General features: G+C 36.7%; 1 protein-coding gene across 7 annotated transcripts in view; it reads right to left on the bottom strand.

Moving 5' to 3' along the window:
- LOC134797524 (rap1 GTPase-activating protein 1) overlaps nucleotides 1-13,596 on the bottom strand; it is a 432,711-nt gene that overhangs the window by 99,153 nt on the left and 319,962 nt on the right. Inside the window, exon 1 of one of the 7 annotated variants that reach the window (XM_063769792.1) lies at nucleotides 4,914-5,767. The exons of the other annotated variants lie outside the window; for them this stretch is intronic. Coding sequence (XP_063625862.1) covers nucleotides 4,914-5,141 — 228 coding nt within the window. The 5' untranslated portion in view covers nucleotides 5,142-5,767. Of the gene's footprint in view, nucleotides 1-4,913; nucleotides 5,768-13,596 lie in introns of those variants that run through there. 7 annotated transcript variants of the gene reach the window in all.

Below are 13,596 nucleotides of genomic sequence, written 5' to 3'. Positions count from 1 at the left end.
TGCGTGAAACTGAGAAGTCAGCACACTCGAAGGCATAACGGCGTATATTACTATGAAGCCCAAAGGTAGATAAGACGTTATGTTGCCAAAGAAGTGAATTCAGCACAGTACAACTCTAGTAAGTAATTGCGATAAGGTTTACGATGTAATTCATTGAGACTGATTTGAAAAGCGAGTAATTTTACTAATGATGATTTTCAGTTAAGCTATGATAAGCTGATTTTAAGTGATAGTGACAGCAGATAATGCCTGAATTTAAGAAAACACAAAGTACATACATTAGTGTACTGTGTGTAGGTACTTATACTTAAAAAAACGTTACATACTCTTAACTAATTAAGAGAAATATTCCTCTGTTTTTAATATTTTGATGTTATATTTAAATAAGTTAACAATGCTAACATTAGTAAAATCAGACACGTACAAGTGCGCATGAGTCTATTACAAGAGGATTTTTTTTCTTTGATGCAACTAAATTATTTCCGAAGCAGTTTGATAACGCATATGTTTATTTTTATCACTACATCAATAGATAACTCGGTTGATAAAGATTCAATCAAAATGAAACCGTATTATGTCACCGACGTCTTGCTGAAAGTTGATTACCTGCTATTATCTTAGTCTTAGGACAATTATCTTTTTTATTACACGATGGACTGATTTTATCTTGAGTTGCATGATTACACGTTTTAATTTGTTGATTTCATCAACAAATCTTCGCGACAGCAGCACGCGAGGGGTCAACGAGACGTAATGCAGGTATTATCATAGAATTTTAACCTTGCAATAACAATCTAAGATGCGTCGGACGTTTACAGGTTTTTATCTGGCTCGGTAGAATCAGTCACGGCCACAGATTTTAGATACATCTTTTTAAATCTGTAGTGCGTTCCTCAAGGCATTCGGGTTCATAATAAACTGTTGTGCATTTTCCGTAATCAATTTGAAACAACTAGTGGTAAGATGAAATAGGCGTGTATACTTAGACACCATAATACATATCAGACTGACATTACCCAAATATCACCGTTATGACAATTACGATGTCCCGGTAATATTTTTATACAGGTATACGTAAGAAATGAAATCGGCAAAAATGCATCAGGAAACTATTTTATATATTTATCCTCTCATTACCATATAACAAGACTATAGGTGAAATAAGCCTTTACCTCAACCTACCTACCTACCTACCTTACCTTTACCTTTGTACCTTTAGTTCAAAATATTGGTTTCACGACCTTAATTTGGCAATAACTCGAAAACCGTGCCACTTTTACTGGGGTCATGTTAAGTTGGTTTGGGTCCTCTTGGCCTGGTCTACCTCCAGTGTCACTGTGACGTGTCACTTATGGGACAGCCTGTATAATCGTTGTTAATTAATTGAGCCTTGAAATATAGACATCATTTACAAGTAATAATTCATGTATAATAATCACAGAGCGGCATTGTAAACAGGATGTCTTAATATAGTATTATTTAATTGAAATGAATACCTACTCAAAACAAAGTGTTTAATCGGTTTGTAAAACCTTAACCTTACAAAGGTAATTATGAAGTTCCATAAAACATAGCATGATTTTTTTATCATCTAAAAAGCTCAGCTTCTGAATATTAAATTTAACTAAATTACATACCTACTTAAATTGATAAATTGTTATAACAGCAGACATAATTACAGAAAAAGTATGTTATGGCAACGATTCCTTTATCAATTAATATGTAATTAGTATTAGCACTTCCAACTTAATTAGTACACAACGTTAATTTGCAATTAAACTCATTAATAGTAGAAACTACATCATGTAATTGTTATCCAACCCCTTGTACCACTGAGTGCCCAGTTGCAGTGTTATAGAATACCGGTAATTACCGAATCTACTACATTTATTCATTTTATGTTATGTAAAATGAGAACAAATATGGTAAGAACCGTTATGGGTTAGGTCTACCGTTTCATTGGCAGGATGGTTGGTAAGAAGTTATTACTTATAATGGTCCACTACAGGCTACATGAAACAGATTTGTATTTTTTTATTATTAGCCTGGCTTAGTGTCCCACTGCTGGGCAAAGGCCTCCCCTCGCTTCCTCCACTCAACCCTGTCTTTTGTAGCTTCCCGCCAATCCGGATAAAATGCGTCCCAGTCGTCCCGCCATCTCCTTTTCGGTCTGCCTGCACTCCGGCCAGCACCATTTATGGTGATCCGTGGGTCACACTCCGTAACCAATTTGGCCCACCTTTCAGGGTGCATGCGGCAGACATGTGCAGCCCCAGATTTGTAGTACTTATTGTATAGTATGTAAAATATAATATATAGACTAGTTTTAGTCCCAAAACTCAGCTTTCTACTAGAAAACCACCGCAAAACTTTAGCCAACCGCCGAAGATTAATGGTAGAACTATATCGCTTCCTTAAGTACATAAATATACAAAGTTTATGAAAAATACGCAAACTTTCCATGCAAAAAGAAGGATTAAGATTTCAATTTCGTTAAGAGCGAGAATTTGGGTCTGTGGAACGAGTATTAGAATAATCGAAAGTGGCAATTTTTTTTTTGAATCCGAAACGTAATGTGAAAACTTTTGAGTTATGAGCGGTTGGAATTTAGCACGCGCGGCGTTTGACACTCATACAGTCCGTATTTATTGATATTAAATCTAAATAGAACATTACGCAATCTAAGGAGGTTTACCTACCTATACTTGGTCAAGCAGATCTTGTCAGTAGAAAAAGGCGGCAAATTTGAAAAATGTAGGCGCGAAGGAATGTCGTCTCATAGAAAATTTGAATTTCGCGCCTTTTTCTACTGACAAGATTTGCTTGACCATCTATATATTATGGTGTTATTTATAAGTTTTAGGCCTTTGACATCAGATGCCGTGAACCTTGGAGTCTTCTTGTTTCATAATAAAAAAATATTTTAATTATTGCTTTTTAAACCTTGTGGCAGGCGTCTATTGGCTACAGTGACTGCTTACAATCAGGGGGGCCATATACATGTTTGCCATCGACGTAGTATAAAATAAAAATCATTGAGACATAGGTGGCATTGACAGGTGACAAGTATATAGGTACTTACCGTTTAATAGTACATTATTGTCGAGGCTCGGAAGTAGCTACTTGCAGGCTGAGGATTCGTATTAAACGGACGACCTTGGGAGTCCGTTTAATTGAATCCGAAGCCAGCAAGTAGCTTTCCAGCCTAGTCATATATAGTGCTTTTCTCAAAAATGGTGCAAGAAATATAAATATAATAGAAATATTTTACAGAATCAACGTTCTTACGTATATATTTTCACAGAAAAAAGTAGAAACAATTGAAAAAATTAGCTTTGCCGCCTTTTTATTTTTTTAATTAATAAATAGAAGTGTATTTTTCTGCCGAAAATACGCCAACCTATTTGAGACAGCTAAATAGTCGCGGTACCAAACATTATAATTATAAGTACTAATCATCTCTTTGGCTGTTTAATGGGCCTGTGTCTTTATTTGATATGGCCATTTCAACTTTTAAAAAGTTTGGAACACGACAAATAATGGAATTTGTATGCAACATTGCAGTCCCAAAATCGAGACTGCAATGTTTTTAACTTTTTAATTTTTGACTGACCATAAACTACGCGCTTCGCGACCAATTTTTTAAACGTCAAAGTCGACTTTGCCGTCCATTTTTGAGAAAAGTACTTTACTCGTGACTAAATGTTTAGATAATAGTTATCAAAATGAAAATAGGGTATCCGTTACGCGAAAATCAAGTTTTCTAACGTGTGAATGTTACCGACATGACTAGAGTTTTCTCCGTACACAATGTGATTCATAAGATTCAGGGTCGAACACTTTCGCGAGTCGCTCCGATGCCGATGTCGCAATGAAGACTAAATTCGGAACCGAGCCGGAAATATAATGTCATAATCGTATATTTTGGCCAGTTAAAACCAGAAAAATTCCTTTGTTGGGCAAAGGTATTCCTCCAATCTTTATGCTAATATTCCGTCATTTGAATTAAGCTTTTCGTTATAAAAAATATCTAAACATCATGATTCATAATATCGTCTTTGATAAGTCGCGACATCAAATCTTATCTCACGGCAGATATGTCATAAAAGTCACATATCCGCTACAAATTTAATAACTTTTTGAATAACAATAACAATGTCTTTAAAATCACGTTACGAGCTGTATAATAACAATAAGGTTACCTGCCAATCATTATTCTGGCCTCATTAGTGTTGGTAGGTAGTTGTTAGTAAACATCGCACGCGCACAATCAAGGATTTATGTTTACTACCTCTGATTCATATTACAGCGTCTTAGCGTCTAGTCCACTTAATGATAAGATCATCAATGATGTAACCGGCAACATTGACGTCCGGTAACCGGATTGATATCGGAACGTAGATACGTCATGTGAGTGTGACATATTAGGGTAATGCAATGACCTCATGAATTAATATAATAAGTTGGTTAAACTGTTTAGTTAAACAGTTACAAAACCTATCTAGAGTTATGCCGGTTACAAAAGATGATGCTTGTATAAAATAAGGAAACGTATAGCATCAAATATGTATATTAATTATGGTAGGTACTTACATAATCTAATCTCATTCTCAATATCTTGCACTTGCACTTTATGTATGTATGTGCAAGAATGACGCACTGCCTGCCTGTCATAATGCAGAAACTTCTTCAACAAGTCTAAACAAGTCATCGACGTCATCTAAACTATTGTCTAACTAGTCAATAAAAACTGCAACTGTGATTAGAATAAAGCCAGTTATCCTTGAGTAGATTGGTACCCACATGGCTCAGTAGGTTAATTAATACTAATAATTCTTTTCATTTCATTGTTTTCGGAATGTCAGTCAAAAATACTATACTAATACCTACTTTAGTAAAGAAAATGCACCTACCTCTTTCGGTTCAGTTGGCGTGCTGGTCCTGACGCCTGTCAAATCCTTCCACCGCAGCACCCCCATGACTGCGGTCCGCACCCACGAGCCCCGCCTGCTCCTCCCGTTGGACAGTTCATCCACCACACCACAGATCACCGAGTTCACCACCAACCCTTTCCCGGTTCCATTCTTATCACTCTTCAACGCCACGTCGCTGCTTATCGGAAAAGACCGCCTTTCCCTCATAAAGAACGCCAAAAGCTTCTCAACGCCAAAAACAATGTTCAACGGCAAAAAAGCATCCTCACAAATCCCTCGTCATACAAGTTATTAATCATCCTAAGATATCGAACTTCAACCTGAAGATAAATCTTGCGGAATCGTTTATTTTTATTACAGTTTTCGGGTCACACAGCTGGGAATTTTCCCATAAGTGTACCGGAACTTTTCCAATTATTTTTCAGTCCTTAAAAGAAATTCTCCTCAACAGCCGTTTGCGCGACAAAAGGCGGTTCTAAATGGCTTTTGTTAAATCCAACTATGACTGCAGAAAAACAGCCAAGTTTTTAAACTTTCACTTAGCACCGGCGTCGCTCCGTCAATGTAGGTTAGACAAATTTCTTTCGTTCCGAGTTATTCACGAAAACGTCAACACGGGTAGTCTTTAGGACTTAATTCACACTTATTCTCAAAGAGTTCGAAAACTTTCTCGCACTTTTAAACACAGTCAACACACTTTATTTATTCAGCTGAGAATAATTTCTGTTATAAATTAGATACCGGACAAGAGATCGGAGTATCAAAACACGATCGCAGCGCGAAAATCGAGAACGACGCAACGTCTACGCCGGTTTACGTTCGGAAACCGAATGCAGTGGAGGCGCGTCGCGTGCCACATGCTCCACGCTTGGAACACCGACCTCTTGTCCCTTTCCTTGCCATTATCTTGATACGAGACAGATAAGGACGAGTAGACGTTGCAGCGTTCACAAACAGAAGCAATGGTTACAAGACAGGTGAATGTAACTGATGGAGAAGACAACAAAAAAGTTTTCCAACCGTTTCTAGTGCGATTCCATTGTCAGAGCAAGATTGATACAGTTGAATGGTAGCTAACCGACAAGAAAATAATTATGTTAATAATGAAACGGCAGGAATGCCGATAAGATTGAAATTGGGTTTTCAATGGTGTTAATTCAAGATAAGTAATTCAATTTAAGCACTTTCGTTTCTTTCAATCTCGGTAAGTATAATTTATATAGGTACTTTGCATACATAGATAGCAAGAAAGTTAAGTGACTTTTAAGTACAAATGCATGTAATTTAACTGTAAATTGAAATTATTTAAATTGATAAGATAATAAATTTTAGCCAGCCAAATTATCAGTTAGTGTCAACGCCGATTTCATGTAGATCGCGTTTGACAACATTTATTTCATGGTTATTAAAAATATTTAAATTCGTGCATAACGTAGATAACGAACACTAATTTGCTAAACACATTAAAAACCACTTATTGTTCTATAGGACCACCCACTAGGACGATCGCCAAGCCCACAGAAAGTAAGTAAACAAGTAAATACTACTTTGGGAATGGCATGTTTAGCATACAATATGAATCTAGTAATATGTCAAAGGTCATTTACAATTATCATCATTAAAAACACAGTGTCAACAAATTACATCATGGAAAGGAAACTTCGAGTAAAAACAAACGTTGTTCTGATATGGGACTGTTGCAGCTATGGATGACACATACGTTGCTGGTTATGAGGTTTCCTTAGGAAACCATAGGGATGACATATCTTGATACATGACAATTTCCTTATTGCTTTGGAAAGAACAATTATATCTACTTACATATTTTCTTTGAGTGCAGTGCTATTAGTTTGCGTTCAGAATATCGTTTTCAAATAACAAGTGCGAGTCGGACTCGCGCACGTAGGGTTTCGTACCATTACGCAAAAAACGGCAAAAAAATCACGTTTGTTGTATGGGAGCCCCACTTAAATATTTATTATATTCTGTTTTTAGAATTTGATGTTAGCGGCAAGAGAAATACACCATTTGTGAAAATTTCAACTGCCGAGCTATCACGGTTCATGAGATACATCCTGGTGACAGACGGACAGCGGAGTCTTAGTAATAGGGTCCCGTTTTTACCCTTTGGGTACGGAACCCTAAAAAGATGTTTCTTGAGGAAAGAAGGAGAACTTCAGTGTAGTGACTTTTATGTGCGTCCACACCCGTGATACGATTTTCAGAGGTCGAATTTCGGCCGTGGTTTTGAAGATGGCTGTATTTGCCATAATTTTATGTTTACATACCTAAGAAAAATTTATAGGTAGACGTCCATACTTTACTATTTTTAAGGTCGGTGAAGTCTGGTCACCCATAGTTAGGATTATTTTGCATTACATTACAAAGAAAGGACAATGTCTACCATACAATTTCGCGAGCACTGCCCCGAATGCAGAGGCGTAGTGCATCGTGGGAACATCCGGCTCCACCCGACCATATCGATGCAGCACTTCGAAAGAAAAAGGAATTATGAGTGTTCCAAATTAATATAGACATACTGTCTTTCTGATCCTGTCCCATATTCCTTTCCCTTGGCGAGTTCGTCTCAGCGGAACCCGTACAATGGCTGCTAGAAGTCAAATTTCCAAAAAATAAGGAAGCCCCAAATTCGTTTTGCTAATAAACCATCGTACTTACGGTAGGGCCGCGTTCTCTAACATAACCGATTAATAGCGCTAATAGTTAAATTAATTTAAGAAACTAACCGAAAGCGGAACATACTCAAGTGTTTGTTTTTATTACTGCTATATACCATATCCCGAACAAATGTAATAGATCATACTTACATAAACATACAGTTAGAGTGTACCCAAGTCCGCATTACACTGGTTCGTGTAAGCGATCGCTAAGCTATCGGAATAACACCTGAGAATACTTGCAGTCTGCACTTCTCACATGACAATGCACAGGTGGCCTTGAGCGCAGCTGCTTCCGAAGCCGAAAGAAGCACTTGGATAGGATATTAGGGAATTCGTAGAAAACGCGAGAAGCTGAGAACTGCAAGGAATAAGGTAGGATGCGGTTTGGAAGAGTGAAAGGATCTTTAAGGTATTGATTAACAGGAAGTACCTAACAAAATTTGCGCGGATATTTAGTATACTTACATTTTACAATATTATTCGTTATATTTAAAAGCCGTGTAAAATAAAAGTCATCCAATCCTACTCATACACGTTATTAACGTTGCAGAATTCAACAAGTTATTTTAGATAATACGGGAAGATACCTCGATATTGAGTTCCATATTTATTATTCAATTTAAAACAAAGAAGTTAAAAAAAAAACAAATAAAACACAATTTATTTAAAACCACAAAAAATTACAATAAGTATATAATTTGTCTTTAAATAAAGTTCACGAATTGCTGTGGTAACTCTCACAAAGACGAATTAAACGACACCTCAAGCACACACGTTAAAATCCGTAAAGCAGTTTGAGCCACTTTGGGCGTACCAAAGAAACATAGCATCTCGTAGAAAATAAAAGTATTTTATTAAAAAAATATAAAAACATACACAATACTAAAGTCTATAAAAATATGAGTTTATTTAACAGAGGTAATAACCTAATTTAAACTATCGTGAGACATACTAACTTTAAGCTAATTTACGGTTTCACTCACGTATTTTTAATCACTAGCGCGACATGTCTCGGAGTGCCCAGAGCCTCTACCATCAGTTTTAAGTTAAAACTAGAGAGCGTTATGTCAATGTTAAAACTTTTAACATTGACATAACGCTCACGTTTACGTAGTTTACTTTCTGTACATCTCGCTTGCACTATTGCTCGCATATGCGAGTACGAGCGAGATGCATAGAAAGTAAGTTACGTAGACGTGAGCGTGTATGTCAATGTCAAAACTGATGGTAGACGTATAGGTCTCCATTTTCAAACACTAACAGTGCCTACAACAATACCTACTAAACTTTAGTAACTAATAAAGGTAATAACACTGTCTTCATTGTGACATATGCAACTTTTAAAGCAAAAAAATACCATAACGCTTTTCATGATCAATAGTTCCCGGAACACCAGAAAAAGCTTCCCAAACAAAGCCACACAAATACATGTATTGAGCCCTTAATGAGCGACCCAAATGACATGTACCAATTACAAACATCGCAGTTGTGCAACCTCAAACAAACGCCGCAAATTGCATATCCGTGTCGTTTCAGCGAAACAACGGGGGGATGATTCAATATGTTACAATGACGGCTTGTGACATCGCTGGAGAACGCCATCGACTTGTCAAATTTTGAGTCATCTTGTCACACTCATAGATAAGTAGTTTCAATCACTTGAGGTGACATTCGGATGTCAAATGTAGCTGGTTTACTGTTGCGACGTTGATGCCGCTATATCTGACAATTTCTACGATAAAATCAGTGACGAATTGAAAGTCATAATCGTGGCAGTAATGCGGCGGCAAAGCTTGCTTTGCTTAATGTGCACTAGTGACTTAATCCTGGGCAGATACGTATTGCGCCCGGAGGAGTTAAAGTATCTGGAGATCAAAAAGATCCTACAGCTGTTTGAAGTTGTAGGTTTGGATCGAGAGTTGTAGTAGGTCGCAGTGATAGATTGGCTATGGAGCCTTATATAGCCCCTAACACAAAGAAGAAGAAGAATGCGGCGGCTAACGTCACTCATATTATCAGGCAAATTGACAGATACAGAGCTCGTGTGAAGGCCTCAGCAGTAATGTCGCAACAGTAAGTAATGCATCTACAGTTGCCATCCGTCATCTTGTAAACAAACTTTTGTTTAAATCCATCAGAATTTTTTCTTCAAACGAAGCTATGACATGGTAACATATTAAACATATGTGAGGATCATGTCACTACTACATAGGTAAATCATGAATCCTATAACTGTCAAAAAGCAATCTTAAAGTTCAACAAGCGGGGTGCCGTCCAGACTAAATACGGGTCCCAATTTAATATCAAATTACAATGAGCGAACACAAAAAAGAACTTTTGTCGGTAAACATGAGTCGCTTTCATGTGGGAGGTCGTGCACTCGCAAATCTACTGTTTACCCGCACTTGTTCAAATTCTACCCTGTCACATACGATTGCAAATTGTACCTTGTTTCGCTGACAACTAGGTTCAATTTACCATTCAAAGGTTCAAAATACGAGTATTAGGTAAGGTATATTCAAGCTGACCCCCGTATAATCCGAGAAGGCAAAGGGCAGGGTTTTATCGGGTATTTTGCGACCGTATTTATAATTATGACGTTATCTTTTGCCACTTGAGAGTGCCTAATTAAAGTATTTCCGTACGACTTTATTATTTTTCCCGGTGGATTAACCATCAGACAAAAGTAGAATTTTCTACCTGATTCAGAGGACTAAAATAGACTGAAACCGATATTCTCATTATCATTAATTACCTACGTCCGAAAGTCGGTAATTCCGCAAATTGACTTTGACAATGCAGAATTATATATTTAGGTGACTTTAAGAATTACCAAACGTTACATTTAGAACGGCCTGTTTCACAAATTGTAAATTCATTTTTATCAAATAACTTATGAATCAGAATCACACCATACCACATGTTCAAGATTGTATTGTGTACTTATTCATAAACAATAACACTAATAAATAGGACTTTGACTGATAAGATAAGTTCACTGCCCTCCCCTCAGATAGTAACAATGCTCGATTTCAATCGCGATAATCAAATGTAATATTCACGATATAGAGATATTGTTTTGTTTACACTCGTTTTGCAAACGAGTTTTATTAGTTTTTGCTTTAGTATCAGTTAATAAATGAACTTTAAACCACCCACGTCGAAATCAGAGAGAGAAATGTTTTACAATTAGATCATGAATAGTTAAATAGCCACTGGGTATTTGATTAACGCCACAATTAACAAAGTTAATGAGATTTATGGGTAAGTTTCCACAGATACTTGAGCAAAGAAAGGAATCTTTTACAATGGAACTGTCAAAGAGGTGATATTAATTATATAAAGTTTCTGAACAAAGGCTAAGCGCAAAGTACTTATTAGGGATTATGAGAAATCCTAACTAAAACATGAAATCCATTTTAGTAAGTTTTGAGCTTCAAACATTATCACGTACAAGTGCCACAGTGTATAGCGATATTTGTGCGACTGAGCCACTGTTCCCGCCTTGACCCTAAAGTTATCAGTAGTGCTTCAAGAAACTGTATGAAACAAAGGCGGGTCAGACACATTTTAGAAAAAGGTCCTTCTTTGAAGATTTATATTCCTCCTTTCTTATTTAAGTCTCAACTGTCTCAAGTACTTACTGAAAAAATGTTTCCCACCTGTAAAAAGCCTGGGTCCCGCGTAAAAATAAGCTTTACTTACATTATTTTAACTTTGCGATGTCTACAGGAAAGCCTCGAACGAGTTAACCATACAATAAAATGTGTATGACCCGGGCAGAAAAACCGTTTGTAATTTTACTGTTCTTTTCTTTACAAATGATTGAAATTGTGTATGTGTATACCTAGTTCTGTTCTATGTATAGTTTTCTTGTAATTCTGTGCCATTTTCGCCTTTTTCGCAAACCTACACGTGTCTTTATTAGTTACTGTTGATAAAGATTTTCTGTAAACTTCAAAACAAGATTAAATCTAATTTGAAACATAATCATCATCGTTAGGGCTCGTTACGAAATCGGTACGACCCGTATGTATTTTGACATAATAAATGAGACCTTATCGAATTTACCGAGATAATAACTTAGTGACCTTTTCCTTTTAGATCTTTCTTCACTGTATAAAATATTTCCAGGATTCTACAGCAATTGCAGAGGTCAGGGAAGATTGCCGAAGTTACGAATGGCTCGAAAGGCAATATAGCTGAAATATTTCTTTTGTGGAGATTTATAAAGGTAAGAAAAATACATTTGATTTAATTTATCTATCTACAAGATAAGGATTTCAAAGGTAACAGTAAAACACAATGACGATGATCGAATGTACTTACAGGATGTAATATTTTACATTTCATTGTAGCTTGTACTTAGTAAGACATTAAGAATATTGTTTAAGTACTTACTTAATAATGAATATCTGGGAGACCGAGAGCTTTGCTCGGAAAACATATAAAAACTCTAAAATGCGCGTTTTCCCAGAGATAAGACCTAGCTAGATCGATTTTCGACCCCGAAAACCATATAGCAAATTTAATCGAAATTGTTAGAGCCGCTTCCGAGATCCCCGAAATATATAAATAAATATATTCACAAGAACTGCTCGTTTAAATGTATATTAATAATATGCTATAAAATAAATAACACACTTAGATTAGTTACATAATTTGACGTTTGCGGGTATGCATTCGAGATCACCGCGTTATTATGAGTTATAATTACGTTTCACTCATAAATATCTCAACAACTAAGTTATACTCAGGGCAGTCAGTTTAGTACTTTCTGTATATCGCCGTCGTACCTTTATTTGAATCATGTTAGACCGAAACTGAACCGAACAAGCTACCCCTGTATTACCACCGCCAAATGAGGCTGTACTCTGTAGTTGCATAAGCGATGCACCGCCTACGTAATGACTGCGCTAGTGAGGGCCTCATGCAGACACATTCGCGATTCTTTTTGATGTTCACACTTAAGCCGGCTGAAAACCTTGCGAGACAAATCAAAAGGGATATTATGTTGTTCATTACGTGATGTGTTTGCGACGAATGTTTTGTCTTCTCCATTCATAAGTCGTTATTATACTCATTATATTATGAGAAAATACCTCCAACGTTGGACATAGGCTAAGGCTGCCTTTTCAGTGAGGTGGCTGAGGCGGAGATGAGATGAGACGAGCGAGAATTAACCAATAGGCCTACTGGGTAGTGACCCTGCCTGTGAAGCCGATCGATGGTCCTGGGTTCGAATCCCGGTAAGGGCATTTATTTGTGTGATGAACACTAATATTTTCCATACACTTTTCGTCGGGTAGTTGCACAAATCTTTGTGTTGACATTTTGCTGGGACATCAGTCAGCCGCGACCACGACCAGTGAAACCTGTGTCGAAACGTCGGTAAATAAAGGTAATTGAATAAAATTCGCGTTAGACCCGTCTATAAATGTGAGTTAATATGTGTTCAAAACGCGAAAGTTTGAAATATTATACTAATATTTGTTCTATGGTGTTTTCTATGTAGGTGTATCAGTATGTATTTATCTATATAAGTATGTATATCGTCGCCTAGCACACATATGACAAACTTTGCTTAGTTTGGGGCTAGATTGATCTGTGTAAGATGATGTCCCGTGATATTTATTTATTAATTTATATATCTTCTCCGCTCTGCTGCATTACAACCGATGCTTTTGGTTGACTCCCGGACGTCCTTAGTACCAGTGATTGACACTTTATTCCTAACTAAATTAAAAAAATCAAACGGTTTCAAAGAGATTGTTACAAAATTAATTCATAAAACTATTTTTTAATTTATAAAAAATAACGTCCATAATTTAGTTTTTGTCCACTATTTACTGCAGTTACTGCTTGCTGCCGTCACGCTAAGCAGTAAAATTTGGCACCCGCATTTGCATAAGCAATGCAGTGATTACGTAATCACTACGCTACGATGCGACCGATAACGTACGACCTCGTGTTCATTCATT

The sequence above is a fragment of the Cydia splendana genome, chromosome 15, assembly GCF_910591565.1.
Source record: "Cydia splendana chromosome 15, ilCydSple1.2, whole genome shotgun sequence".
NCBI lineage: Eukaryota > Metazoa > Arthropoda > Insecta > Lepidoptera > Tortricidae > Cydia > Cydia splendana.
Note: the sequence above shows the minus strand (reverse complement) of the source record. Positions and strands in the feature narration are given on the sequence as shown.